General features: G+C 40.9%; 1 protein-coding gene across 1 annotated transcript in view; it reads left to right on the forward strand.

The window, feature by feature from the left end:
• mast2 (microtubule associated serine/threonine kinase 2) overlaps nucleotides 1–25,031 on the forward strand; it is a 181,913-nt gene that overhangs the window by 126,025 nt on the left and 30,857 nt on the right. Inside the window, 6 exon segments of the mRNA XM_051946956.1 lie at nucleotides 17,372–17,447; nucleotides 19,296–19,316; nucleotides 20,075–20,153; nucleotides 20,779–20,933; nucleotides 22,751–22,826; nucleotides 23,253–23,462. Of these exon segments, the coding sequence (XP_051802916.1) occupies nucleotides 17,372–17,447; nucleotides 19,296–19,316; nucleotides 20,075–20,153; nucleotides 20,779–20,933; nucleotides 22,751–22,826; nucleotides 23,253–23,462 (617 nt within the window).

Raw genomic sequence — 25,031 nt, forward strand, 5'->3', positions numbered from 1 at the left:
CTCGTTCACTTCTCGTCTTCTTGCCACTCCTTCTAGCTGCTCTCGCGCTAACTCAATAACATTACTATACTACATTTTCCTCCTTTACTTACAACAAAAGCCATCTGCAATATTCTTGAAAGAATCACAACTTTTTTCAGTTTTATAACAGTCAGTGATACCAACAATCACCAAATAAGAACATTTTCTTTCTGTCTCTCTTTTTTTTTTCCAATTGTCTCTGTACCGGATGGGCTTTTTGATTATACGGCCCTTCCTGGTTGTGATGACATCAGAAGCCAGAAAGGACGTATAGTAGTCTATCACAGTCAGTATGTACTGGTTTTGGATAGGTCCTACTAGATCGATACCGATCTTGGTCCATGGTCTCGGTGGTAACTCTAGTGGTGGAAGAGGTTGATCTTCATGTAATGGCTGATTAAGCACACAGGTGGAGTAGTTTCTTATCAGTGTCTCTACATCCAGGTCCATGTTGGGCCAGCAGAACTTGCTCCTCAGATATTGTTTTGTACGGACCACTCCTTGGTGAGTCTCATGTCCAATCTTCTGTGCTTGTTTCACCATTGCCATTGGTAACACTATTCTGTGTCCTCTCAGTACAAGTCCATCAAATGTACTCAACTCTCCAGCACATCTGTTATAAGCCTGTAATTCCTCTGGAATTGGATTCAGCCATTTTCCTGTCTCCACAGTCGACTTTAGTTGTCTCAGTGCATCATCCTCTGTCATTTTCTGTTTTATGTCCTCAATGCTCATGGCTCGTACCTAATGCATCGTCACTGACAGCACTCTGTCCACATACGTTTCCACATAGTCACTGTACTCTGTCTCTGGCAAAGGAAGTCGTGAGAGTGAATGTGCGACATTGGACTTCCCAACTATGTGTTCTATTTTGTAGTCATATGGTTGTAGTCTTAAGCCAAGTCTATGTATATGCAATGGTTACAGAGTAGCTTTCTCTGGGTTGAACATGTAAATGAGGAGTGTGTGGTCAGTTTGCAGAGTAAACATGCCTCCCCACAAGTACGTTCTAAAATGTTCCACAGCCCATACACATCCTAGAGCCTCTAGTTCTATCTGAGAATAACGACGTTCTGTTGGGCTCAATGAATGGCTAGCACAGGCTATTGGTTTGTTCTGTCCATCTGATTGGGTCTGTAGTAAAACCGCTCCTGGTCCTACTGGACTTGCATCACTAATGACTACTGTTGGTGCATCTAGTTTAAAGTATGCCAAGAATGGCTCACTCACCAATGCTTCTTTCATTGCTTGGAATGATCGTTCTGTTTCACTTGTCCACTTCCATTCCTGTCCTTTCCTCGTCAGCATCCGTAGCAGTTCTGATAAGTTTGCATAGTTTGGTATGAATTTCATCAGAAATCTACAGGTACCTAAGAATGAGCAGAGTAACTGCACCTTGTCAGGTCTGGGTGCTTTGCAGATTCATTAAGTCTCGCGAGCGGCCGGCCCAGATGTCATCCAATGAGCGTCACGCAGAATGGAAGCAACTCTTAATTTTAGACGGGAACGGGTCAATCGACAGGAAAGTACGGCTGAGGTGGGGAGACATAAATTAACCTAGATAGGCACCCAGTCGATAAAAACAAACACACATGGCGTTATCTGTCAAAATAACAGTGTAGCGGCCCTAATCGCAGTGTTGTGAGATGTGTCTGGTTGTCAAGTGTAGCTCAGGCCGCTTAGTGTGTGAATGAGAGTGAGTAAATGTGTGCGCGTGGCCGAGGCGCGCTGCTGGGTGTACGAGCTGAGCGAGCAGGTAGAAGCCCCGTGTGTGTATTAGAGACGCAGCTGAGAGACGACTGAGACGGCGACCGGGGCAGGTAGTGAGCAATGGCATGTGGCTGATAACAGTGCAGTTAGTTAATAAAAAGCCACTCTCTTCAGCAAAACGGCCTCTGTCTTTTGGGTGTTTGGGTCTGGAGAAGACGGTTCTCCCCTGTGTTTCCTGACCACGGTTAGGAAGCGGACAGCAGGAATGGTTAACAACAGCGTAATCTTTTTAACTGACAGCGTAAAGGCCCGGTACGACAGCGTAACGGGCGTTAAGACAGCGTAACGGCCCGTTACGACAGCGTAACGGCCCGTTACGCTGAAATGCGCTGGTGAGAACCCTGCATAGCATCATGGAAACAACCGAGACATGCTAATTGTAACCCCGAGATTGGAAGCGACTCTTAATTTTAGACGGGAACGGGTCAATCGACAGGAAAATACGGCTGAGGTGGGGAGACCAATTAACCTAGATAGGCACCCAGTCGATAAAAACAAATGCACATGACGTTATCTGTCAAAATAACTCTCTTTCACAGTGCTTCAGGTTTCTTCTCGCGATCTCTACGTACTCCCTTCCCAGTGACCTTCCTGCAACAGTTTGTCATGTAGCTTTTTCATAGCACATTTTTCCACTATCTGATCTCGTAGCATGTCGTTCTCCAGTGCTCCAAAGTCACACGATTTCGCCAATTCTCTCAAAGCATTCACAAAAGCATCTACTGACACATCAGGACCCTGGGCTCTCTGCCGAAACTTGCGCCCCTCTATGACTACGTTTCTTTGTGGAGTGAAATATGTGTCTAAAGCAGCAACAGTCTGTGTATGTGTAGTTTAGTCTCCTGACAGGTTAGCAAAAATCCTTTGTGTCGGTGCGCCAATGCAATGTAGCAACGTAGCTCTCCTCACCAAATTCAGTGCATTAATCGTTCCACTGGCAACTTCGTAAAAGTCATAAGAGTCCATCCAGAGGCTGTACTCTGTGTATAAATCAGACGCCGCTAGGTTCAGCGGGACTGGCGGGGTTAGCTGGGCATATCTGGCTATAGGTGCAGCTTGTGTGGCTCCATCATTGTTCGACATGGCAGCTACATGTATGTTCTGTCTTACTTTCTTTGGATTGACATTGAATTCTCGTTCTCACTTGCCTCTGGGTTCTTGGCAAATCGACTCTTCGTCGCCAAAATGTTGTGTTGTCAAATAAACAGTCCTTTAGTTCAGTTTTATGTTATTTGCACGTATTCCGTGTCGACATCCCTGCCTTCTGTCTCGTTCACTTCTTGTCTTCTTGCCACTCCTTCTAGCTGCTCTCACGTTAGCTCAATAACATTAATATACTACAGATATACTCATAGTGACATAAGGTCCAAAAGTATTGTCCCTCCAACAGAAGTCTTGTGTTTTTGCATATTTGTCACACTTAAATGTTCCAGTTCATCAAACATTTTTTAATGTACAACAAATATAACCCAAGAAAACACAAAGTGCAGTCTTTAGGTGATGATTTTATTTATTGAAGGGCAAATTGTGTCCTGCCCGTTTTACTGTATATGAAAAAGTAATTGCTCAATTAGCTGCCAATCTACCAAATGACCAAATTAATTTGGCGATTGGGTTTAACCTCACCATCCACACTCACATGTGATTCCTGACTGGCTTGTTGAACCTAAACATTACTAAATAGGACCTGTCTGGTACTGTGAAGTAGCTAAAAGGTCTCAAAAAGCAGCACATGATGCCGCGTTCTAAAGAAATTCAAGAACTGAGAAACAAAGTCATTGACATTTATTAGTCTGGAGGGTTACAACATCATTGCTGAGGCTCTGAGACGCCAGAGAACCACAGTGAGAGACATTACCCACAAATGGAGAAACATGGAACAGTGGTGAACCTTCCCAGGAGTGGACCAATGACCAACATTTCTCCAAGAGCGCATCGTCTAATCCAGGTCACAAAAGAACCCAGACAGACATCAAAAGAACTGCAGACCTCATTGGCCTGAGTTAAGGTCCGTCTGCATGATTCTACAATAAGGAAGGCACTGTGTGAAAATGGCATCATGGTAGAGTTGTACGGATCAAACCACTACTGACCAAAATGTACATGAAGCCTTGTCTGACATTTACAAAAAAAAACGTCTGGATGAGTCCCAAGACTTTTGGAATAACATCCTGTGGACTGAAGAGTCAAAGGTGGAGCTTTTTGGAAGATATAGGTCCATTACATCTGCTGTAAAGCTATCACTGCATTCCACAAGAAGAACATGATACCAGCAGTGAACCGTGATAAAGAGAGAGAGAGAGAGTGTTCGTGTTTGCAAACATAGTTTGTTTTACAATAAAGCAAAATAGTATCTATGACATGTGCACTACTTTTTACTTACCAACTAACCATCCTACAATACAATGGGCTTCATTTTACGGTTGAGAAAACTACTGTGGCAGACATGAAATATTCTGAATTTTGCAAATGCTGAGTCATAGTCAAGTAAGTATATAGTGGCTTGGTCAGTGTGGCTAAAAGCCCTTACAGATTTTGCTGACACTTCACTGATACTGTATTTTTGGCCCAGTGCCAATACTGATTTAAGGGAATAAAAGATGTGAATATCAATGCATTAACTTGTACTGTTTATAATATAAAACCTGTACTGTTTTTGTTTTTAACTTGTTAAGCACTTAGTGCTACTTTATGTAAGAAAAGTGATATAGAAATAAACTTTGATTGATTAAATAAATGTTGTACTTTGTGATTTTAGGATGGGCCAAAAGATAACATATTGATCATGTTGATGTCTGCATAGTCTAAACAAATCTTACTTGATTTTTTTATTGTAAATGTATGGTGTTTATTAATTAAATCAAAATCTTACTTGATTTGGTCTGTAGCGAAGAGGACAGCATGAAGGAGCTGCAGGACGGAACCAGTAAGCTGCAGAGTAGTGATCCTGGTAACTGGACCTCATCATCCTAGGCTGACAACTAAATAAAATTAACAAGAAATGTTGTTGATAGCAAAATATAAATATAATATACCGGGCTTTGCAAAAGTTCTGTTACACTTGTTGAGACATTCACGAAAATGAACACAAAGATTTTTTGGTGCAATAAGATAAAACTTTTGGGTGGCCACATTTCTGATTAATATTATCATTAACACATATATTGAAATATTTGGAAAATAAAAAATTATCTTATTGCACCAAAAAATCTTTGCATTCATTTTGCTTGCATTTCGCAAGTGTAACAGAACTTTTGCAAAGCCTGGTATGTTGTAGCTAAAATGGAAACTGTGAAAACACTACTTGCTCTGTACCACTATCTCTTCAGATGTGATATGCACTCTTCTGAATGTGCTGCAGACATTCCTGACAGCTTTTTGAACAACAGAGTTGGAGCCGCTCTCCCAGACAAACTTTGTGATTACACCATTTCTAAATTGCCCCAGCCATTTTAATTTCACTTTCAATTAATATGTTCCATTAAAAAGTAGATTTTTTTTTTGCAGTTTGATTTGAGTACAAATGTCTAACTTTCAATGAGACACTTAAAGTAACTATTTAAGACAGATTACTTAATTTGCAATATGTAATTTTCCTTATTTATTTTAATTTTTTTTACATTTTACAGACTAAATATTAAGTTACTCAATCAGTAGTAACACAATCTTTAGCCTCAGAAGTGGAAGACAAACAGGTAGAATACAGTCAGGTAGTTTGACAAGACAAATACCAGACGACATGTTTGTGTTGTTGTGGTTGGCTGTTTGGTTCACAGTGCAGGTTGTTTTTAATAATACTGCAACCTTTTTTTTCTCCATCCTTCTCTCTTCTTTTTCTCCTTCCTCGCATATCCAGTTCTGCCTTCCAGGCTGCTGTGTTGCCGTGGTAACTCTGCCACTAGTCTTACAGTCCTGTCTTTCTAACCTAATACCACTCATTAATGCTGCTGTTCTTCGTGTTTTCTCTTGTTGCTTCAGAACCCCTTTCACAGGAAAATGCTGTGTTTATGTTTGCTCAATTTAGGCTTGTGTTTGAATATACACTTAAATGGATTTTTTAGCCTCCTCCTAAGTTTTATATGACCCTTACAGAAACTTAAACTGTAACAGACATCTAAAGGGACATCTTTCAGCTATACCGGCTGATACCTCACTATTGGTTAGTAGTGCTTTGATGAATGTATACCACTGGCAGTTAAATTTTTTCTCCTTTTGTTTTTGCACCTCTTTATTTTCTTCCCCATAGTGTTGTAACATTGACTGTAATTTTAGTCCCTTCTCCCTTCGTTTACTCCTGGTCAATACCTGCATTTTCTTTTTTCTTCAACTCCACCCACTCCGACCTTGCCTCTCCCCGACTGGCTGACAGTGAGCTGTTTTTTGATAAAGGTTATAGGATTTCTTGATATGTGTTTGTAAGGGTTTTCTCCACCAATTATAACCGTAAGATTAGAATAATGTTTCTCCACCAATATTAATGTAGGGTTAATGTTTGCTCAAATGGGGTTAATGGTTTTATACAAAATTATTGTGTAGTCTACCTGATATTTGACCACCAATAATTAGCCTATGAAACACTTCTTGTTGCGCTGTCAAGAAGAGCTTCAGGAATCATAATGGGAATTATTTAGCTTGAGAGGTTATATATAAAATTGAGGTAGCTGGAATCTATACAAGTTAGCGGCCAAAATGTGAACAACAAAACAGTTGAGGTACTGAACTTATATTTATGTACATTTATTAAACTAAACAGTAAAAACAACAGTAACACACATTAAGACGAACAACAACAACACAAAACAAATAAGATGGTGAGATGTGAATGATGGGAAAAGGGAGGAAGAGAACACAATATTTCAACGTAACACTGGGATTAATATTACACTTGAAATATGATGTTCTGAGGGAAAAGGGATAAATAGACCACACCTGAAAACAGCTGTCAGTTTGATAGTAGGCTAACTTGTTAGCCTTTGAATTTTATCTTTGGAAAGATAATTTGAGAAAGTTGCACCAATTCCAGTGACTGAAAGGTACTTGCGTGCCGTGATGATCAGGATGAGGATGATGATGCTGCTACTGCCTCGGTGGATGGTCCGGTCGGCCTTTGTTGATGTGGGTCAGAACAACGGTGGACAGAGTGGAGCCTCGTAGTCTGGAGAACTCTTGGGTTGGAAGCTTCTGATGATAAAGGAAAGTTCTTTCTTCGAACAGAGGATTCTGATGGTGCAGGAGGACTCAAGACTGTGATGGTGAAAGGGGACTCCAAGTAGGAAAAGAGACTCCAAGTGGTAAAACAGACTCCTCCGGGTGGACTCCTGATATTACATGGTAAAATCGACTCCAAAATGGTGCTTTCAGATTAGGGCTGCACAATTAATCGAATTTTGATCGTGATCACGATTTTGGCTGCCACAATTAAATTAACCTGATCGTTGGCGATATTTACATTTAAAATGTGGGCTCTGGGCATATCTCAAGCGCCTTGTCAACCAGTCGTCAGCCAACCACCAGGAGGCGAACACATGGTTAAGGCTTCATTAAGCTGCCTAAATAACAAGCGAGCGCACCCTGCAGCGGCAGCCTCAAATCACTCAGTGGACTGGGCTGATGAGAGCGAGTCATGTCGAGAGAAGAAAGTACAGCAGCATTTGGAGATGAGGAGCATCATGGTGAGGAGCTGGTGCCTCGAAACGGATCAGCATCCATCGTCTGGACTTGTTTCAGATTCAGGGCAAGTGACATTAAACAAGAACAAGTCATATGTAAAGAGTGTAGCAGAGTTGTGTCTGCCCCACACAGTAACACAACTAATCTGTTTAACCATCTGAAAAAACATCACAAACACAAATACGAGGAATGCATGAAGGCTAAAGCTAACGTTGATTCACAAAGTCACCGTCTGTGTCCAGCGACAACCCAGACAACCATTACCACGTCCCTGCGTCGGCCAACACCGTATCCAGCTACCTCCCAAAGACACAGAGAGATAACAGACGCAATATCGTTTTATGTGGCCAAAGACATGTCCAATAAATACAGTGAGAAACATGGACTTCGGAAAAATTGTCAAAACACTGGACAATAAATTTGAGATCCCCTCGTGCAATTATTTCTCCAAAGTGGCGTTATCTGCACTGTATGAAAAATGTTGGGGGAAAATAGAGGGAAATATAAATTTAAAGTTTCAAAAAAACAGTTTTTTTTAAGTTTCATTTTGCACTGAAAACACTTCATATATTGTTTGCTTAAAAGTAATGCAATGACAATACAGATATTTTACCTAACATGATGAACAATCGTGATTACAATATTGATCAAAATAATCGTGATTATCATTTTGGCCATAATCGTGCAGCCCTATTTCAGATGGTGAAAAGAGACTCAAAGTGGTACTTTCAGATGTGGTCTTTTAGAGTGGGCCTTTGCATATCATTAACTCAGCAGGGGTCTGGTACATCCTCCGTCAGGGAGGGCTGATGTCCAGATGTCCCTCACAGAGTTACATTTTCAGGTAATTTCTGTAACTTTCCAAAATATTGAAATTTGGTGAACATGGTTTATCTAGGAGCATTACTGATAGATAATTGATTAAAATGATACCAAACGTGACCATATGCAGGGTTCTCACCAGGATTTTTTTACTGCGTAACGGCAGGTCCTTCCGCATGTGCATGCGCAATAGCCTTCATTAAATCTCGCGAGTGGCCAGCCCAGATGTCAGCCAATGAGCATCACACAGATGCTCCAGATGCTCGGGATTTAGGTCACTATTCACCATACATGGCATCATGGAACGACCGAGACATGCTAATTGTAACCCCGAGATTGGAATCGACTCTTAATTTTAGACGGGCATGGGTGAATCGACAGAAAAGTACGGCTGAGGTGGGGAGACATAAATTAACCTAGATAGGCACCCAGTCAATAAAAACAAACGCACATGGCGTTTGCGGCCCTAATCACAGCGTAATCTTTTAAACTGACAGCGTAACGGCCCGTTAGGACAGCGTAGTGGCCCGTTACGCTGAAATGCGCTGGCGAGAACACTGATATGTGATCGGCAGACATGTTAAAATTCTGACATTGATACTAATCAGGAGGAATAAAATATTAAAAGTAAGGCAAGAGGTAGATTAATCATGAAGTAATTGAAAAGTTCACTTGTTCTATGAAATGGATGTACATAAAAGGAGTTTTGTCCAGAATTATGAGATGATTGTCTTTGTTGGTTCTGATTTGAGTTCAGAGTTCCTTGTCAGTAAGTGGAATGTCTTTGAAGTTGTCCTGAGCCCCTGCTTTGATGGCTCAGGAATCAGTCAGAATGTGTATTGGTGGCCATTTGGTTCCTTTTATTAGCCAGATAGTGAGTGGGGGTCTGTGTGGGGAAATCCTGTAACGCCTGGTCTCCTGCTTTCCTGCTGATTTGACACCTTGCATCTTCGGGCCAGATGTGGAAAGTGTCTTTGTTTGCAGTGTCTTAACTCCACTGATCAAAGCAAGCCTCGTCTCCACTGTACCTGTGAAGGTCTTAAATTTGTTCTTGTCCTGTTCCACTGTGTAATAATGGCTGGTGGATCCTACAATGTCAATTGTTGATTGATGGGTCAGTATGGTCTTCCTTCTGATGAATTCCCGCAAATAGTCTATTGCTGATCTTTTTATGTGTAATGATGGACAGAAAGAAAAACAGCAGGACTGTAAGCTTTTCTCAAATTCAGTTTTCTTGTCACACACTCCCAAAGCAACGCACAGCTTTTCTCTTTTTCTGCTGCCTCCCTTACTATAGCTGTGTTTTGTTATGCCAACTGCGTCTTTCTTGGAGAGGGAGTGAGGCTGAAGAGGCACAAAGCAGATATTGTATTTGCATATATTTCATATGCCAGGATATTTCCTGGTCTTTGCTAAAGTAGGTCACTGTTACTGCAGCTTACTGCACAAAATCCTTCACACACGTGGCAGCGAAGCGGCTTCTATACCTGTTGTGATGAACCAAAAATGAACTAACCAAGTTCTTCTAGCTATAATTTACCTTTCATTTTTTATTTTTGAAGTTGAAAGTACAATCCACATAGTGTTTCTTTTCCTTGCCCATCAATGACAAGTGTTTTCTGAAATAAATTTTTGAGTGATTTAATTTCAGTCTGTCAGGTGTAAAATTGTTCAATGAAAAGCTGAGTTTTTAGTATTTTCTTAAGAGACACTTCAGATTGACTAGAGTTTGGCAACTCTTTCCACAATCAGGGATCCACAGAAGAGATGTCCTGGTGCAGCATACTTGAGATCAAATTGGGCTTCATGTGGCTCTTAAACTAAAAATGAGTTTGATATCCCTCATCTTTACTGTGAAAAACAAAAAAAATGGAATTTGATGGAACACAGCCCTGCACGTTTTAATATAAAACTGTATTTATGGAGGTACAGTGCCTTGTGAAAGTATTCGGCCCCCTTGAACTTTTCAACCTTTCGCCACATTTCAGGCTTCAAACATAAAGATATAAAATTTTAATTTTTTTGTCAAGAATCAACAACAAGTGGGACACAATCGTGAAGTGGAACGAAATTTATTGGATATTTTAAACTTTTTTAACAAATAAAACCTGAAAAGTGGGGCGTGCAATATTATTCGGGCCCCTTGCATTAATACTTTGTAGCGCCACCTTTTGCTGCAATTACAGCTGCAAGTCGCTTGGAGTATGTCTCTATCAGTTTTGCACATCGAGAGACTGAAATTCTTGCCCATTCTTCCTTGCAAAACAGCTGGAGCTCAGTGAGGTTGGATGGAGAGCGTTTGTGAACAGCAGTCTTCAGCTCTGCCCACAGATTCTCGATTGGATTCAGGTCTGGACTTTGACTTGGCCATTCTAACACCTGGATACGTTTATTTGTGAACCATTCCATTGTAGATTTGGCTTTATGTTTTGGATCATTGTCCTGTTGGAAGATAAATCTCCGTCCCAGTCTCAGGTCTTTTGCAGACTCCAACAGGTTTTCTTCCAGAATGGTCCTGTAATTGGGTCCATTCATCTTCCCATCAATTTTAACCATCTTCCCTGTCCCTGCTGAAGAAAAGCAGGCCCAAACCATGAGACTGCCACTACCATGTTTGACAGTGGGGATGGTGTGTTCAGGGTGATGAGCTGTGTTGCTTTTACGCCAAACATATCGTTTTGCATTGTGGCCAAAAAGTTCAATTTTGGTTTCATCTGACCAGAGCACCTTCTTCCACATGTTTGGTGTGTCTCCCAGGTGGCTTGTGGCAAACTTCAAACGAGACTTTTTATGGATATCTTTGAGCAATGGCTTTCTTCTTGCCACTCTTCCATAAAGGTCAGATTTGTGCAGTGTACAACTGATTGTTGTCCTATGGACAGACTCTCCCACCTCAGCTGTAGATCTCTGCAGTTCATCCAGAGTGATCATGGGCCTCTTGGCTGGATCTCTGATCAGTCTTCTCCTTGTTGGAGGTGAAAGTTGAGAGGGACGGCCGGGTCTTGGTAGATTTGCAGTGGTCTGATACTCCTTCCATTTCAATATGATTGCTTGCACAGTGCTCCTTGAGATGTTTAAAGCTTGGGAAATCTTTTTGTATCCAAATCCGGCTTTAAACTTCTCCACAACAGTATCTCGGGCCTGCCTGGTGTGTTCCTTGGTCTTCATGATGCTCTCTGCACTTTAAACAGAACCCTGAGACTATCACAGAGCAGGTGCATTTATACGGAGACTTGATTACACACAGGTGGATTCTATTTATCATCATCAGTCATTTAGGACAACATTGGATCATTCAGAGATCCTCACTGAACTTCTGGAGTGAGTTTGCTGCACTGAAAGTAAAGGGGCCGAATAATATTGCACACCCCACTTTTCAGTTTTTTATTTGTTAAAAAAGTATAAAATATCCAATAAATTTCATTCCACTTCACGATTGTGTCCCAATTGTTGTTGATTCTTGACAAAAAATTACAATTTTATATCTTTATGTTTGAAGCCTGAAATGTGGCGAAAGGTTGAAAAGTTCAAGGGGGCCGAATACTTTCACAAGGCACTGTATGTAGCTATGTACGTGCTTTGTATATGTACAAAGTTAATGGGCTCTTTTTGTCCTTCGAAGGGGGGCCTCACAGAAAAACTTGAGAACCACTGAATTAATGACATACTTCATCAACCTCTGAGACTGTCCATCTCCACCTCCTCCTGTTCCTTATTACTTAATTTTTCTTATACACTGCTCAAAAAAATTAAAGGAAAACTTTGAAAACACATCATATTTCAATACGGGGAAAAACAAACTGGATCTTAGCATTGATATGGACTGGATGATGTGTTAGGAATGAAAAGTGCCACATTGTTTGATGGGAATGAAAATTATCAACCCCCCAGGAGGGCTAAATTTAAGACACCCCAAAATCAAAGTGAAAAACTGATGTAGCAGGCTAGTCCATCTGGCTGAAATTCCTTGGCAGCAACTCAAAATGGTATTCAGTAGTTTGTATGGCCTCCATGTGCTTATATGCATGACTGACGATGCCGGGACAAGCTCTGAATGAGACGACAGATGTGGCCTGAGGTATCTCCTCCCAGAACTGGACCAGGGTATCGCTGAGCTCCTGCACAGTCTGAGGAGCAACCTGATGGTGTCAGATGGAACAAAACATAATGTTCCAAAGGCGTTCTATTGGATTCAGGTCAGGTGAGCATGGGGGCCAGCTAATGGTATCAGTTCCTTCATCCTCCAGAAACTGCATGAGTTCTCTTACCACATAAGACTGGGCATTGTCGTGCACCAGAAGGAATCCAGGACCACTGCACCAATGTAGGGTCTGACAATGGGTCAAAGGATTTCATCCTGATACCTAATGGCAGTCAGAATGCCATTGTCCAGCCTGTAGAGGTCTGTGCGTCCCTCCATGGATATGCCTCCCCACACCATCACTGACCCACCACCAAACCAGTCATACTGAACAATGTTACAGGCAGCAGAACGTTCTTTATGGCTTCTCCAGACCCTTTCATGTCTGTCACATGTAGGGCTGGGTATCAATCTAAAAGTTTCTATTTCAATTCAATTTTATTTATATAGCGTCAATTACAGTCAAATTGTCTCAAGACGCTTTACAGAACCCATATGCCTGACCCCCAGAGCAAGCCCAAAGGCGACAGTGGCAAGGAAAACACCCTTTTAACAGGGAAAAAACCTCGAGCAGAATCCGGCTCTATATAGGGGGGACCCATCTGCCTGCTGGCCGGGCGGGTTGAGAGGGACAGAGGAGGGCAAGGGGGAGGGATGGGAGGAGAGGGCGAGGGGTGGGAAAGCAAGGAAAGTCCAACACACATTTGGATACATGTATGACAAGATATGTGACTCAAACAAAGTATAAGCGAACATTGAAAACTGACTCATAGTTTACTCTTATGATGTACGGCTCTGACATTAAATATACTACATATATAGCTAGCAGTAAAATTCAAACAGTATGTAGATTAGCATAACAAGTATAGTGAGGGCGATGCAGAGTTGACTGGTGGAAAAGGGGAGCTGGAAGCGGAGGGCTGGCGGAAGGTCAGCCGCAGCATCCCACAGTGGAGACTAGACCAGTTGGTGGAACATCGACCGCAGATCTGAAGCATCCAGCTCTGGGACCAGGGACACTCGGAGAAATAACACAGGGGCAAACAGAGTGAATGTAATGCAATAACGGTATACATATTAAATGTAAGGGTAGATAGAGAAGGGCTCAGTGCATCAAGAGAAGTCCCCCAGCAGCCTTTAGGCCTATAGCAGCATGACTAGGGGCGAGAGTCAGAGGGAGTCAGCTGTGGAAATGAAGACACAGGTCGAACCCCTGTGAGTCACCCAGTCAGCCCTAACTATAAGATTTGTCAAAAAGGAACGTTTTAAGCCTGGTCTTAAAAATAGAGAGGGTATCTGCCTCCCGAACCCAAACTGGGAGCAGGTTCCACAGGAGAGGCGCCTGATAACTGAAGGCTCTGCCTCCCATTCTACTTTTAGAAATTCTAGGAACAACAAGTAAGCCTGCAGTTTGAGAGCGAAGAGTTCTACTAGGATAATATGGTACTATCAGATCTTTAAGATATGATGGAGATTGGTTATTAAGAGCTTTATATGTCAGAAGAAGGATTTTAAATTCTATTCTGGATTTAACAGGAAGCCAGTGAAGAGAAGCAAGTATAGGGGAAATATGATCTCTTTTGCTAACTCCTGTCAGTACTCTTGCAGCAGCATTTTGGATCAACTGTAGATGTTTGAGAGAGCTATTTGGCCAACCCGATAATAAGGAATTGCAATAGTCAAGCCTGGAAGTAACAAAAGCATGAACTAGTTTTTCTGCATCACTCTGAGACAGGATGTTCCTGATTTTTACAATATTTCGCAGGTGAAAAAAGGAAGTCCTACAGACTTGCTTTATGTGTGAGTTAAAGGACATGTCCTGGTCAAAAATAACTCCAAGATTCCTCACAGTAGTACTGGAGGCCAATGTGATGCCATCCAGAATAACTATTTGCTTTGAAAGCGAGTTTCTAAGATGTGTGGGGCCAAATACAATGACTTCAGTTTTGTCTGAATTTAGCAGTAGGAAGTTAAGTCATCCAGGTTTTAATGTCCTTAAGACAATCTTGCAGTCTAGCTAGCTGATCAGTTTCATCTGGCTTCATAGTTAAATACAATTGTGTGTCATCTGCATAACAATGGAAGTTAATACAGTGCTTCCTAATAATATTGCCTAAAGGAAGCATGTATACCGATACCGGTACCAATACTGATACCTTCACTTCAATACCGGTTCCTAAACGATACTTTTTTCGATACCAGTTTTACAATATATACTCAAACAGAATGAAAATTGCATTACACATTACTTTTCACATCTTGAGTTTAATTTTCCAGTGATTTCCAGTCCAAAAGAACATTTGCAAGTAATTATTATTATTATGAGTTTATTTAAGAAGGGACCATGTACAATATTAAACATAAATATTTCCATTTCATGCATTGTACCAGAGATAGCTTTAAGCTAATTTTCATCTGCAGTCCCCCAGCAAGTTACAATAAAAACATCACAACATTATGTTATAAAAAAGCAGTAATGTACAGTTCAGTACATACTGAGCCACCTTCGCCCCCGGACCCTTCTTGGCTGACCCGGAGGCAGTCGCGGCGCACCGCCACGGAGGAAATGCGCCCAGCGGGGGACGGCCTGCACACGGGGAGAGGTCCCGCGAGGGGATCCTCCCGCACCGAGCGGCCGCCCCTGGCCCGCCAAGTTGAATCCCCCGGGCGGACTGCGCGGACCCCACCCGTTTACCTCTTAACGGTTTCACGCCCTCTTGAACTCTCTCTTCAAAGTTCTTTTCAACTTTCCCTTAAGGTACTTGTCGACTATCGGTCTCGTGCCGGTATTTAGCCTTAGATGGAGTTTACCACCTGCTTTGGCATATACTGCACCGCGCACTAGTGGCGTCCATTTTACAAAAGTAGAGCCATGTTTTAGACCTCAGAGGCATCTTTTCCCACTTTGATGACACACTACACAACTGCATTAAAGTCAACATACCTAACGTGAAACCTGTCTGTGAATGGGCGGGGCGCGCCACAGCATGTTTTTTTCCGGCGTGCCGCAATCACGTGTAATGTTACAGCCAATCACAGGTTTGCTTTATCATAATCACGTGATAAGTACCGGAAAATGGAATCGAAAGACGAGGCTTATTTTGATACTCATTTCTACCGAAACATTTCGGTCGGTGCCATTAAAGAACCGAAGTTCGGTACTCAGCCCTAGTCACATGTGCTCAGGATGAACCTGCTCTCATCTGTGAAAAGCACAGGGCACCAGTGGTGGACCTGAAAATTCCTGTGTTCTATGGCAAATGCCAGCCGAGCTCCATGGTGCCAGTCGGCGAGCACAGCGGGCACTAGAGGACGCTGGGCCCTCAGACCACTCTCATTAAATCTCTTTCTGATTGTTTGATCAGAGACATTCACACCAGTGGTCTGCTGGAGGTCATTTTGTAGAGCTATTGCAGTGCTCATCCTGTTCCTCCTTGCACAAAGGAGCAGATACCTGTCCTGCTGATCGGTTGAGGACCTTCGACAGCCCTGTCAAGCCATCCCAGACTAACTGCCTGTCTCCTGGAATCTCCTCCATGCGCTTGAGAATGTGCTGGGAGACACAGTAAACCTTCTGGCAATAGCATGCATTGATGTGCCATCCTGGAGGAGTTGGACTGTCTGTGGAACCTCTGTAGGGTCCAGGTATCGCCTCATGCTACCAGAAGTGACACTTACCCTAGCCAAATGCAAAACGAGTGAAAAACAGCCAGACAATATTAGGAAGGAAAAAAATGTCAGTGGCCTTCACCTGTAAACTCATTCCTGTTTTGCGGGTTGTCTCATTGTTACCCCTCTAGTGCATCTGTTGTTAATTTTATGAACACCAAAGCAGCTGAAACTGACTAAAAAGCCCCTCAGTTACTTACTTGACCAGATCAGTATCACACACGTTTCACTGATTTGATGCAATGCTTAGATTAAAAAGTGTTCCTTTAATTTTTCTGAGAAGTGTATTTATGTCTCTTGCAACTGAATTCTGATTCTCATTCTGCTCATGTTTTATTGAAGATCAGAAAGATGAAAAATGGATGGAGGATAAAGGAACTAACCAAATACTGAACACACTCAGTCTTTCTGAGAGAGCCCAATAATTTCACATTTGTTTTGTTCATGCTGGTTTCACACAATTTAAGAATACAAAAGGAAGAAGACACACTCTCTTTTGTTGTTGTTGTTTGGGAAGAAATCTCTGCTTCACATGTGCTAAATTCATCCAAGACTTGTCTGACAGTGGTTTCTTGCCTTTTTTGTTGTATATAGAGGTACATCTGAATTTTATCAAGCTGTCATAAGCATGTATGAACAGTATACTGTTCTAAGTTTTATGATTTGCAAATTTATTACTCAAATTCACTTTCAGAGTCATAGTTGACCTTTTTCTTTTCAGTTTTATGTTCACAGACTTGTATTTTTGAGTTTTTTGAACCAAATATTTTCCAAAACAGTTGTTGGTCTTTTGTACTGATAATTCATCCAAGACAGTTGAATGCCTTTGTTTATAATCAACCAAACTTTCGCCACCGGAACCTTTGATGTCTACAGTACATTCTCCTATTTCAATAGTGGCTTTCATCTTTTTAAAAGCATTAGATTGTGCATTTGCGAACACATTTTTTCACTCTTTGCAGTAATATCAACGGTCCAGTTCACTCAAAGCTTTGTCAGTCAGCACCTCCAATGAGCAATTTCAAAAATGACATTAGCAAAACATAAACAGCTTGATAGTCTATTATGTTTACTCAACAGCCACGAGGGTAGTTTGTTAGGCAGAAATTTGCTCCATACCAGCTCATTTTCTTTGTTTGCTCCTTAGCTTGCCACTTAAACAGGAAGCCATTCTGTTATGTTTGGGTTGTCATTTGTAGCACCAAACTGTACTAGTTGTTGGCTTAAGTAATATATTTTGAGCTCATTGTCTTACCTTTCCTCATTTCTCTCTTTTAGGTACCAGCCCACTGGACAGCCCTCGCAACTTTTCCCCCAACACAGCCGCACACTTTTCCTTCCTTCCTGCACGCAGGTGAGGTATACACACTATTTTTCCAATCACGTCTGAGTAACAAAGCAGAAGTTGTTTCAGTTATTGCCTAGGTAGTATATACAAAAGACAAGGACTACATAGCTGTAAAAATGATTCATGACATCACATACTCACATCATACTGTCACTGGCTTTGAAACATATACACTGCTCTTTTTATCTCACATATGTGGGATACATCAGGAAAAAAAGCTATTATAGCAGTTTCTTGTGCAGCACCTGCACTTCCTCACCTCCTCGCTATAGTTTGCAATAGATGAACTGTACTGTATGACGAAAAAACAGCTTGCTACTATATTAATCTGTGAGTGGCAGGCATATTCAGAACAGTACATTCTAAAATGTACAGTTTCCAGCAATTTATGGGAAATTAAAACAACATAAAGCAATAAATAAAAATCAAGTGAGTGAACTGTACTTCAGCTTTTCATTTCATGTCAGTATCTTTGAAACACGAAAAAATGACCCGATGTCGTCAGCACATTGAGAGCTCAGCTGTGTGTGTGCGTGCATGTGTGCGTGCATGTGTGTGTGCACGCAAGCAAACAGTCATGTGGACTGACTTGTGACAGATTGATGCATGCACGTTCAAATACTTGTGTGATTTTCACATACACAAGTCACATAAGTGGGCAGCTGTGGGTCAGGTTGTAGAGCAGGATGTCCTGTACTTGCAAGGTTGGTAGCTCAATCCCCAGCCCTCTGACATGTCAAAGTGCCGCTGGGCAACACAGAACCCAAGTTGCTCTCAGTTTTAGAACACTGCCCTGCATGGCAGCTCTGTCGCAGCTATGAACGTGTGTGAATGGGTGAATGAGAATGATGTTGTAAAGCGCTTTGTAAAACCTATGGTCTAAAGTCACTATTTAAGAATAAATCAGTTGTCATTTAATTCCATGCCAAAATATAAGTGTCACCATAAGCTCAGCATATATTTGGAATATAAAAAAGAAATTCTCAGCAAGGCTGCCTCCTAAATTTTTATTGAGAGGATAATGTTTCCATGGCAACACACCTTTCCTGACCAGAACCCACAGACTGTTTTCATGAAAAAATTATCAAGCATCTCATGGCAGCCGTGTGAGATGCAGTAGCCAAAAAGTACATAATGGGATTTCAATGTCAAACCTCTTTCCGTCTGGTCTTTGACCTCAGTGCTACAGCTAATCAACACACTCTGATGCAACAGTGACACTGTGTTGTGGAGCTTGCCGTGACAGCTTATCAAAGTTTTTGGCTGCTTGCACAAAAGGCTCTTGAGCATTTCTTTTCCTGTTGCTAAAGGTTAGGATGTTCTTATGTTAAGAAATTCATATGAGTTGCAAACCTGAGATATGAATATTGTTTAAACAGCATCTAACGGTGATTGTTTTTTCTTATGCACATTTGCTTTGACTTCCATGTCTTGTAATAGTAGATATGTTTTGACTTTTTGAAAAAAAAGGACCATTGAAAGTACTTTAAGAAAAATACATAAAAATGTCAACAACAAAAACAGTGATGCTATTTTGCTTACCCCCCTCTGATTGTGTGTGTGTGTGTGTGTGTGTGTGTGTGCGCGCGCGCATGCATCTTGTTTGAGATCAAGTGCACAAATAATTACTTTTACGTGCACACTTAATAAAATAGCATAAATGTAGTAGTTGTAAAGGACTTGCCATAGGTGTGCTGTGTTTGGCTAAAAAAAAATTTCCATCTTATAGAATCGGTTTCAAAATGTCAAAAGCATAAGTAAAGAGAGAATACGTGTGTCTATATTTGAGTGTGTGTGACTGACAGCTGCTAACAGCAAAAAAAAGAATATCACTGTCTCTTGTCTTCCTCACAGTCACGGACACAGGGCTGACAGGTAATAATTCAGTTTTGACCCTAAACCTTTTTTGTCTGTCTTCCTGCTGCAATCCTCCTGCCCTCTGTCCTGCATGGCTGACCAAACGTACAGTGAATGTCATCAACAGAAACCCTGCAGATTCATTTCTTCTACACCTGAGGACTCTGCACGTGTCAGTTTTAAAAAATTAAGCAAAATTTTCAACTGCTCTCACACCAACTGTTTTCACCACTTACTGACCATGTTTCATTAATGAAACTGCATTTTTGTGGGCCATTTACAAAGGTGTAAATCTTTAGTAGGAACCATGGGGCTTGGGGCTCAGAGACACAGATGGGTTAGAGAAGTCAAGTATTTGCACTTAAGGCAGAAAAAACACATTGTTTAAGTCTTAGCATGGAGTTTGCTGGTGGTGACAACAATAAAGAAGAACAGCAGGCTGGTATTTACATTTTTAAAAAATGTTTTTGAGAAGTTTAAAATCCAGCTGATCTGTAGCCAAGGATGACAGAGGTCAGAGTGGTTGTTGGGTACCTGAACTCTATCATGCTTCACTTTGTCTGCCAAGTGGATGGCTTTCATGGCATTTTCTGAACTTTTGATTCCTTGTTGTTTTATGTTTGCATTTTTTTCTTACACCTGAAATACTTTTTTGCTGTACATGACAGTCATTATAATTCCTGTTAAAGATTCGTATATGTTATTTCATTTAAATTAGGCATTAAGTTCTGATGTCCTCATTCCTCCTTTTTTTTGATTCCCTGTCTCTTTTCTAGAACGGATGGTAGACGCTGGTCTCTTGCCTCATTGCCTTCCTCTGGATATGGCACCAACACTCCCAGCTCTACTGTCTCGGTAAATTTCTCATGTCTTTGATGAATCTCAAAAAACTGAAAGAAGTGCTCTCAACCCCTTCTGACTTTCCTGCAAAGGTACAGACTTCCACCTAAAACCTAATCTGCTATGTGTAACTCTTTAGCCTGCATACATCAATTTTTGTAACTTTAAACTAACATGCCCACTTTACACAGTGATGAGAAAGTATAGACCAATTTCCCATCTACCCAGTGTTGGTCTCCACAGAACTGCTTCCATCTGCTTTTTCTGTGTATAACTGAGTGCAACATAAAGTATGCCTGAGGGTAGAGACTTCCCTAAAGCCTGTGAATGATTTTCCCTTTCTACCCCTCCCTAAAATCACAGGTCTTTTGCCCCATCTTAAAATTTGTCTGTTTTGAAGAACATTTTTTGGACAATGCATTGTGAATACAAAAGAAATTCCAGTCTAACCCTGAAGTAGCTTCCAGTGTTGGATGTAACCTGCTTTTCCTGTCTCTCCCTCCTCTAACTAGTTAACCCTTGCTGTGGAATCAAACCTGACCCCGACTAGTCATAATCCCAGCCCAACTCCAGCCAAACATCCACTGTAGCTCTAGTGCTTGTTGTAATCTGTGCTCCCTCTTTGCTCCTCCTCTCACAGTCCTCCTGTTCATCTCAGGAGAAGCTGCACCAGCTGCCCTTCCAGCCCACACCTGACGAGTTGCACTTTCTTACCAAACACTTCAGCTCCGAGAGCATCACAGATGAGGAGGGACGACGCTCCCCTGCCATGAGACCACGTTCTCGCAGCCTAAGGTAGTAGCATGATACACTATAATAAAACCCACCACAATTTTTTTTCTGTAGAGGCACCTGTGCAATCACCATGTGGAATCCTTTCTGTGCCACTGTAGCAAGCATTAACCGACATGAATGAATGTGCCAATGTTCATTCATCCCGGTGCATTAAGATGCACTTCCTGTGTGGCCACCAGATGCTACTTGCAAGAAATGTGAACTACAAAGAATCCATATTGTCCCCTGAAATAAAAATATTGCTTTACATCGTGTGTAGGTTTAGCTGTTCGTGTTCGTGATAATCTATAAAATGCCAAAAAATCCTGTGCTGCTTTGCATAACCACGAAGCCATTACTAACTGAGCTGTAACCAGTCGGTCATGTGACTTTTCAGCCTAACTGTGTTGCGCCACTGGTCGTGTTAGAAGATTAGCAAAAATCCAGCTATATATATATATATATATATGTATATATTAGTGCTGTCAAACGATTAAAATTTTTAATCAGATGAATCACAGGGTTGCTGTTGATTAATTTGGATTAATCACAGTTAAATATCATTCATATTTAATCTGTATTAATCACATTATACACACACACACACACACACACACACACATATATACATATATATATATATATATATATCATCCACATTTCCTACTCAAACAGCCAATGTTGCCAGAAATGTTTCAAGGCTTAATTACATTTTTTTTTTAATCAGATTAATCATGATGATGGATTAATCTGCTTAACTTTTTATTAGTTTTGACAGCCCTAATATACATAGGGCTATTTGTCCTGTATTGGTTACATCTGTGAGCACTTGGAAAAATGTTATACATTTTTGATTCCACATTTTTAACTTAACATTGATTTTTTTTTTTTTTTTTATGATTTATGGCATGACACCGTGCCCCAAAAGTTTGTTTTCACCAAAGGGCAACATGTTTGATTGTTTGTCACCAAAAGGGGCTCCACCCCAGATAGCAAACTATGGGTGAATCAATGTTGAATCTATGTTGAGACCTAACGTCGAAATTATACAGAAAGCGCAAGGTTGATAAAATGTTGAGTCAACGTTTGCTTTTCAACCATAAATCACACTTTACCCAGATAGCAAAAGATATTAAATCAATGTTGAATTAGGGTTAAGAAGGTTGAATTGTGGTTACGGTTGAAGACTGATGGTTGGATCAACGTTGATTCAACAACATTTTGTCAACATTGAAGTTTGTGTTTAAAAGATACCATTGAATCTGCATTGCATTTTGGTTTAATTAAAATGTTTGACAGGTCAATATTTAATTAATGTTGAATCTATGTTTGCAAACATGTAATCTATGTAAGCAAACGTTGACTCAACATTTTATCAACCTTGCACTTTCTGTATAATTTCGACGTTAGGTCTCAACATAGATTCAACATTGATTCACCCATAGTTTGCTATCTGGGACCTGATCAATCAGGTACTGTGTGGTTGTTTGTCTGGTCTAACTGTAAGGTTTTTTGTATTACACTGACAACCAAATTTTGGAAGCATTGTTGCCATGCCAAAGAGTAAGGATGGAAAAGCTACTTTTTTAGAGTCTGATGTACATTGCTTCACAAGCAAGTGCATGTGCAGCATGTGTTTTTCAAATAGCTGGTTCCACAGCACGCATACAAGTGGCACAAAAACAATACAGATGAGATTCATGAATTGGAGAAAAAAATGCTGTGTTGGAAAGCATATTTTTAAAATTAGTTCTAACCAGTCGGGACTTTTAAATGAAGACATTGCAGCTTCGATAACTACGTTGTGTCTCCACTCATCTCTGTTGGGTTTTTTTCAGCCCTGGGCGCTCACCTGTCTCCTTTGACCATGAGATTATGATGATGAACCATGTGTACAAGGAGAGGTTTCCTAAGGTTTGTATTACTGGCATGTACTTTCTGTACACTGTAGATGTGGATGTTTTATTTTCCATTTTAATGTTGGACTAGAATCCAAACTGCAACAAGCAGTTTAATCTGTCCTAAGCAATCTGAGGGTTTTGATACTTTCAGCTGCTTAAAAAAGCTTCAGTCTTCTGTCTTTACTTTAAGGCTTTTATTATGGAGCAGCTACAAGAAGTGGAGTGATGAATGGAGTTTGTTATTTCAGACCTGTGTCAAATACCATGTTTTGAATGATCAATTATCCCACTTTAAGAAATTTTCTCTTTCACTCTTTCATGACATTATTATGTGCCCACTCCATTTTTGTCCCATTTCTGTATTCATGTGTCTGATATCCATGTGACTCATCCTTCTCCTCACCTTCTAATTGCCTCCCCCCTCACTCTCTTCCTCCAGGCGACAGCTCAGATGGAGGAGCGTCTGGCTGAACTGCTCTCCTCCTCGGCTCCAGACAAGGTTTGCCCACTGGCTGACGGGGTCTTGAGCTTCATCCACCATCAGCTGATAGAGCTGTCCAGAGACTGCTTGGAGAAAAGCAGAGAGGCCCTCATCACCTCCCGCTATTTTTACGAACTCCAGGAGAATCTAGAAAAGCTGCTGCAAGATGTAAGTTGAGCAACTCTTTATTCACTGTCAAACAGCAAAGCAACTTTTCCTTACAATTGAATAATTCTCTTGGAAAGCTGAAGTTTTCTTAGAGTTAAGTGTATAAGAGTAAGGCGTCTGTAAGCTGGATTGTACTGGACTGGATTGTAGTCCTGGTACATTTTCACTTGAAAAGTGTCAATGCATTGCTTCTCATGAAAACGATCGATAGCACAGTAACACAGCAAACTAAACAATAAAATGATAATTGGTCTGCATTTATATAGCACCTTTTGTCCTCAGTTACTGCAACTCTCTTCTGGCAGGTCTCCCTGCATGTACAGTCAAACCTCTACAGATGATCCAGAATGCAGCAGCACGTCTGGTCTTCAACCAGCCCAAAAGAGCTCATGTCACTCCCCTATTCATCTCCCTTCACTGGCTTCCAGTTGCAGCCAGAATCAAATTCAAAACTCTCCTCCTGGCTTACAAAACATTTACAAGAACGGCCCCAGCCTATCTGGATTCCCTGATCCAGGTCTACTCCCCTTCACGCCCACTTCACTCTGCATGTGAGAAATGCCTGGTGCTTCCAGCCCAACACGGCTCGAAATCTCTAACCAGACTCTTCTCCTCTGTTGTTCCCAAATGGTGGAACAAACTACCAAACTCTGTGCATTCTGCTGAGTCCCTTTCTACTTTTAGGAGACAATTGAAGACTCAATTGTTCAAAGAACACCTAGGCACTTAATCTGACTCCACCTTAGGGATAGAATAAGTCAGGTGGTCCAAAACCCAGCACTTATTCAGCACTGACAAAGTTGAAAAAAAAAATAAGAAGGAGGGGTGTTGGCACTTCTTCTGTAACTTGATGGCAGCACCTTTGACCAATCGCACTTGAAGCACTTTTTGCACTTACTAAAGGTTTTTCCTTATATCTGAATTCTTGCTTGTGTTGTACGTCACTTTGGACAAAAGCGTCTGCGAAATGAAATTGTAGAATTGTAGCTAAACTTTTACAAAATGTCTCACAAAAAAGATGAATTATAAAGATAAATCGAAAGTAGAGCTTTCACAATGCAGGACATAGGCAGGAATAAGAAAGACAGAATATTTATAGCACTTATATGTCAAGACAGAGCTATTTATAAAACACCTTTGCAACACAAAGTCCATTGAAGGTGTGTCACATAAGGCACAAGCAACATTAAAAAACTCATTCATGAAGTACAATTAAATATAAGATCAAATTTACAAAATGAAACTTAAATTGAAATGAAATGATCATTTATTATCAATTAAATCAAGTCATTTCTAAATCTAAATACCAGAATAGAAGTAACTGAGATGTATTTTTGTCAAAAATCACTCAAACTCACATAAAGCACTTCAGGTAGTATCCTTGTCTTTCTACATTTTGACTTGTCATGGCCAGTGAAGCACATGTAAATCTACTAACATTAAGGCTGGCTTTGTGTAAATATCTCAAGGCCTTTGAAACCCTAAAGGGATTGCCCTTATCACTCCTTAATTTACATAATCATAATTTTATATATAATAAAAACCTAATAGATTACATTATAGTGAGCA

Source organism: Acanthochromis polyacanthus, chromosome 4, assembly GCF_021347895.1.
Source record: "Acanthochromis polyacanthus isolate Apoly-LR-REF ecotype Palm Island chromosome 4, KAUST_Apoly_ChrSc, whole genome shotgun sequence".
Classification (NCBI taxonomy): Eukaryota; Metazoa; Chordata; class Actinopteri; family Pomacentridae; genus Acanthochromis; species Acanthochromis polyacanthus.